General features: G+C 38.6%; 1 protein-coding gene across 2 annotated transcripts; it reads left to right on the plus strand.

Annotated features, from left to right (window-relative positions):
• Positions 1-129: 129 nt before the first annotated feature.
• cenpu (centromere protein U) lies at positions 130-5,800 on the plus strand. Of its 2 annotated transcripts, none has more exons than XM_052060110.1 (13): positions 130-593; positions 1,414-1,468; positions 1,566-1,644; positions 1,826-1,946; positions 2,965-3,037; positions 3,178-3,264; positions 3,345-3,408; positions 3,773-3,878; positions 4,020-4,098; positions 4,236-4,283; positions 4,653-4,714; positions 5,189-5,345; positions 5,425-5,800. In XM_052060110.1, the coding sequence occupies exons 1-13, from the start codon at positions 589-591 to the stop codon at positions 5,542-5,544; spliced, it is 1,056 nt and encodes a 351-aa protein (XP_051916070.1). In that variant the 5' UTR covers positions 130-588; the 3' UTR covers positions 5,545-5,800. The 2 variants fall into 2 exon arrangements, with proteins under 2 accessions (XP_051916070.1, XP_051916079.1); XM_052060119.1 differs by having other exon boundaries at positions 131-593; positions 3,776-3,878.
• Positions 5,801-5,909: the final 109 nt, after the last annotated feature.

The following is a 5,909-nucleotide window of genomic DNA, read 5'->3' on the forward strand; positions in this document are numbered from 1 at the left end:
ATTTACATGTATTGGCAATGTAAGTTTTTAATTAAAACAAATTAATCGAGTTGTTTGCGTCTTTCAAGTCTTTCTAACTTTGCGGCTTCTGCAGTTCTGTCATTGTTCCGAGTAGGACCCATTTTAAACGGACGTTTCCGCGTCACAACAAGCACAGTTGCTGTTACCGACATAGATTTCAAGTTGCACCTTTTTCTAGAGTCAAATACCTTTTTAATCTTACAAAGGAAATCCAAGTCTATCTTAAAGCTCATAACCTATTTCGGGGAAGGAATAATTAATGCCATATTATGTCAGTTACATTTTGACTTTGAAATACAGTCATGCATTTTATTTTGGCTTTCATGTACAACTTTCTTCCCTCCTCCAAATATTATATTTATGACAAAATGACATGCATATTATACAGATCCATGCCTAATGATTTAAAACAATTCAACGTTAGAATGTTATTTTTTTCTGCCCTCACCCGGCGATTATTAGGAATGGTATAACCCGGAAGTCAAGTCATTTTGCGGGAAGATTTGTCAGTTTGAATGGAATTTTGTTTCCCTACATCAGTCCTTCAAACTCATTTTAAACTCCAAGATGAGGTGAGATATATTTACGATTAGGACGTTATGTTTGACTGACAACAGACTAATACCCACGCAGATTGACACCCCCTCGTAAAAATGCCAACGTAATGTTTGATAGTTTTCTTTTCAGTAATGACGGGAATGCCTGTGGTTCTTTTGGCTTTTTTTAGTTACTACTGCTTTGGTTTTTTTTTAGTTACTACTACTTTTGATATTTGTTTTCATCATGTGCTGCATAAAAATGAATTATGATTGAAAAATTGAATAATCATGTCACCTAATCGAAGTGAGACAAACAGGCGTAATGCTGTATTTTCCTGTGTAGTGGAAGCCACATGTTGATTAGCAACATATTTTGATTTTTCAGTTACATGAATCGTAACGGGTTTATTGTATCTAATAGAAGAACATTTAATGGTTCCGGATTTCACTATACATCGCTGGCGAAGATGGTTAATCTTTTTGTGACAAATGAAGTGAAATTTTATGGCACCGCTCTCAAATCCCCCCGGCTGGGAATCACTGAATTAGAAACAACTCAGCCACAGCACGAACAAAAACGTCTCAAAAAGCGGATTCACAGGTTAATTATGTACCCGCTGAGCCAGACATCCAGTGGCAGAGCATTTAATTTGATAATTTCTCTCAGACCCCGCCAGATGAGCTCACAGTAGATACATGTGCTGCAAATGTATTAACTAATTTCAGTTTTTGTTTTAAAATGCCCTTTTTATTGTCTATAATTTTAAACATTGCCTACTTAACCAAACCCTGAACTTTGAATGCGAAATTGTATGAATGAGAAGTACTGGAAATAAACACCTTGTTTCCACAGTACCAGAAAGGGCAGAGGAGTCACTGTGGTGCCCGTTGCACCAGTTGGCAACAAGGTGCAATAGAAATACACGATAATACTCAAATAAATCTGTTACTCAATTTTTTTATGATGCAAGAAAGTCTTTTTTCCCCCCCATGTTTGGCATCCAGAAAACATCCACTCTGGATTATGACAACCAATCGGCCATTGGTTGTGCCAGTTTCATAGAAGGGCTACAACAAAAAAGTGGTAAGTATTTAAAAAGTAATTCCATGTCACTATTAAAATTGTGTGCGTCTTTCCACCAGCCAAGTATTGCTGAGATGTGCAGCAGTGAAATCAAGAGAACAGTGCCCCAAAATTTACAGTATGGACCAACATCTAAGCACCCAGAATGAATAACAGGCTCATGCTGCCATGTGTTCCCGAGGTAACCCTTTGCACAGTACTGCCATAGAAGAAGATCTGAGCTCGCCAAAGGTGTCCCAGATGGCAAAAAGTCAAATGGGGAAGAACATCACACAGAAAGTAAAAAAGATCGGCAAAACCAGGTAGGTTCTGCCATGTAAACTAATGATTGCAGATCACTATGTAAATTGAAATTACACATTGACATATGCACAAACCAAAGGGTTTCAAGCATTTTTTAACCGTCATTCAGCTCTCAAGATCAGCATAATGATGAATATGCGACAGAACAAAATTAAATCAATTTTTTTTAACCCAACTCAGCTGTACTTAAAGGGCACTTTAAAACAACTGGCACTGTATACAAAGTCCTGTGCATGGAGTAAAAAGAATTGATACAACTTCCATCTACTATCTGATCTGCTTATTCTCATAAGGGTCGCGGGCTTGCTGGAGCCTATCCCAGCTGTCTTCGAGCAGTAGGCGGGGGACACCCTGAACTGGTTGTCAGCCAATCGCAGGGCACGCAAAGACAAACAACCATTCACGCTCACACTTTACACCTTGGGACAATTTCGAGTTTTCCATTAACCTCCCTTGAATGTTTTTGGAATGCAGGCACTGGGAGAACATCCAAACTCCACAGAGAAAGGCCGAAGCCGAACACAAACCCTGCACCTATGCACTGTGAGGTCGACGTGCGAACCAGTCGACCGTGTGCAGCCATTCATACAAATAAAAAAACAATCTAACAATAAATCACAAAAATAGTAGAAAGCATAAAAACAGCCAATTAAAAATCATGTTTCATGCCGAGTTGGTTTAAAGAATGGAGCTTAATGAATGGCGAGCCCTATATTGAACAAAGAGTGCCATCTACAGGCATCAAAGCAGTTGTTGCTGTACAACTGGTTCATGAAGCATCTTGCAGCTTCATTTTCCCATTACGATGAAACTTGCATACAATATGTGGAAACAAATGGAACAATGACAATGATTGACATGGGCATGAGCAATTATTTCTGCTCTGTATGGTTTTCTAACTAAATTTGTCTCAAATTCAGGTCAAATTCACAATATTGTTTGACCAGCACTCATTACAATTTAAACATTGTATATGTATGTGTATTTGCAGTACTCACAGTTAGTCCCTTCTTTCAGGCCTCGGAAGAATGAGCTAGCAAAGGTAGAAAAGAAGAGTGGTCCAGCCAACAGAAGGTCAAGTGATTCACAGGTACTGTAAAAGTAGCTTTCTTCTCCAAAAAGAATCTTACGTACCGTGCTTGTGGTACTGACAATGTATTTCATTGAGAATTTGAGTTTCTGCAGTGTGCTTTCGATGATGATGATGCCAAATGTACTGTATGTCCTCAGGAGGAATCAGACCCTGGCACTGGCTCCAAAAAGAGACAAAATGAAGTCCTATCCTTTGATGATGACACAGATGAGGACACATGCTGGGTACATACTTTCGTCAATATCATTATTTCTGCGGTTTAGTCGTCTCATTCTAATCTTGTGCTTCATTTTAATTTAATTAGAACCCAAGCCCAAAGAAAGCGAAACTAAAAAGTGTGGAGAGACCCCCGAAAAAGTTGTCCGCAGGTAAAGGGCAAATGACTTATTTATACTTCGCAGTTATTAAGTTTGATGGCACCTTTGTTTCAACAAATTGTTGGATAGCACATTTTGACTTCTGACTGTAATAGTGGCATACTGTTTACAGGGTACTAAACCAAAGATGTCTCAACTTTTTGTTATATTTCAAATGTGCCCATTCTCTTTATCAGCTGCTATTTATTACATCTACAAAGTATTCACTTAAAAGTATGTTTAAAACATGGCATATGCCTTTGTGTACTTGCTTCTGGCCAAATGACAACCAAAACTGTTTCTTTTTAAACTTTGTCCAGTTGTGTGATGGGTATTTGTGATTTATTCATTCATTATACCTCTTTCTTCAACAAAGCAGACAAGACCCGAAGGGTTGAAAAAAAAAGGACAAAAAGATCTGGAGGAGAAACAGAGTTGGAAGTGGTGATGGAGGCCTTCCTGGGTTTCTGTGATGAGTACAAGTAAATTTCTGAAGAGCTTCCAAATGAGCACTTTTATACGTATAAACGTCTGCAACTGTAACCCATTACTTGCTATTGCACATTTTACAGTTTTTATGACGCAATTGCATGTGGGCAATATATTAACGGTTTCTTTTGTAGGGATTCTGTGGAATCTAATGCAATCAAGCAGTCTATTGATTGTTTCTCCAACAATGTCAAGGAGCAACTACTTGAAAAGGTCAGTCTACTTTCTGCCTGTTTTGGGAGAAAGCGGGAAGAGCTCTATCAAGCGGGAAGAGCTCTATCAAGCGGGAAGAGCTCTATCTGAATATCAAGAATGAACGCTTCTTTTCTGGTGTTGCAATTTTCTTTCAGTTTGCCTCCTATAAAGAGTTTAAGGTTCTGAAACGGGAAAACGCCAAGGTAACCATGACAATAAGTTTTATCGCTGAGACGCTACATTTTTATTTATTTATTCAGTTATTTTTTGCAGCACTTTTCTATTGAAATAATAGAATTTTAGCATTAATCATAAATTTGCTTTGCATTTTCTCACATATGATGAATGGCCATATGCTCCGATCTGGAGTACGAATCTTAGCACTCTCAAGTAGCCAAGTGGGCTCAATGTGATTATAGCCTTAGTGTTATTGATGATTTTAAATAAAACCATAGCAACTTCTCACAATTTAAATCCCTTGAATAACTTACAGGAAAATAATTTTTTAGGACCACTTTGTGACTGTAAACTACATTGTATCATTTTGTAGTTTTTACGCATATGTGTTTCAGGTGTGTTCCATGATCCGTGCAAAGACACAGAAACTTTTCGATGCCAAACATGAGCTAATTAGGTGAGGCATTTCCATCCACAGTACAACGTCCCATCCATTTTATTCATCCATTCAAATAATCAACACGATTCATTATTAACAATCAAGAAAATGATTCCATCCATTTTCATCAATGGGTGGCACCGTGGTCGACTTTTTAGTACGCCACACAGTGCAAAGGTGCAGGGTTCGATTCCTATGTAGTGTTTGCATGTCGTCCCACATTCCAAAAACATCCATGGCAGGTTAATGGAACATTGTAAATTGTCCCAAGGTGTGATTGTGAGCGCGAATGGTTGTTTCTCCATGTGCGCCCTGCGATTGGCTGGCAACCATTCCAGGGTGTAGCGGATTAGAAAATGGATGGATGAATTTTCTACAATCTCATTAAATTGAGGATTTATTGTTTTGCTCAGGAGCTCTTGTCTTATATGGCAGTTTCATGCAGCCAATAATTTACTGACCGGAACAGTAACACCGTATGTTCTCCAATAGGGCAGAGAGACAAGTGAGCCTGCTGCAAAAGGAGAAAGCTGACCTCAAACTCCGATTGGAAGATCTGCGAAGAAGCCAGGCTTTTCTCAAAGATATTAAACAACTCAACAAAGTGTATCTGGACTACCGGACTGCACATCCGAAAGAGAAAGAGATGGTATGAACACACACAGTTGAACACATGTGATAAGCACCTACAGTGACACATCTTATTCTTTCTCTTCTTACTCTTGCAGTATGGTGCATCCAGTTTACCAGCTCTACTACTGCAGACCAAAAATATTCAGGGAGCACAGGATCAGCTGAGGCAGATCAATAAAAAATTGGAGAACAAAGTGAAGGGGAATGGCATATAATGTGCTGGACTGCAGAGCCATATAGCAATACACAACTCAACAGTCACAAAATCCTCTTGGTTTAGTACTGATAGTGTAATATTTGCAAATGCCAAAATGTAATGCGTCTTTTTAAACTAGAGAGTGGTATCATATTGTATGTTAAGAAATCCAAAAGTAAAATGAGCCTAATTGATGTGTTCTACAATTGTAAATGCGTGTGCGTTTTTTTCTGCCTCTGTAAAAACTGAAAATAAAAACTTTGCTATTTCGAAAAGCCTCATTCCTACCAATATTGATTCATTGACTCTCTGTTGTCCAATGATGTGTTTCTTCCGTCAGACGTCCAATCGGATGTCTCGAGTAGTGAAGCTGTCGAGAAGTAC

Source organism: Hippocampus zosterae, chromosome 1 (genome assembly GCF_025434085.1).
Source record: "Hippocampus zosterae strain Florida chromosome 1, ASM2543408v3, whole genome shotgun sequence".
Lineage (NCBI taxonomy): Eukaryota > Metazoa > Chordata > Actinopteri > Syngnathiformes > Syngnathidae > Hippocampus > Hippocampus zosterae.

Coding starts and splice junctions, on each gene's coding strand:
- cenpu (XM_052060110.1), top strand. Junction 1,645..1,825: donor AGGGCTACAACAAAAAAGTG/GTAAGTATTTAA, acceptor TGTGTTCCCGAG/GTAACCCTTTGCACAGTACT. Junction 5,346..5,424: donor ATCCGAAAGAGAAAGAGATG/GTATGAACACAC, acceptor TTACTCTTGCAG/TATGGTGCATCCAGTTTACC.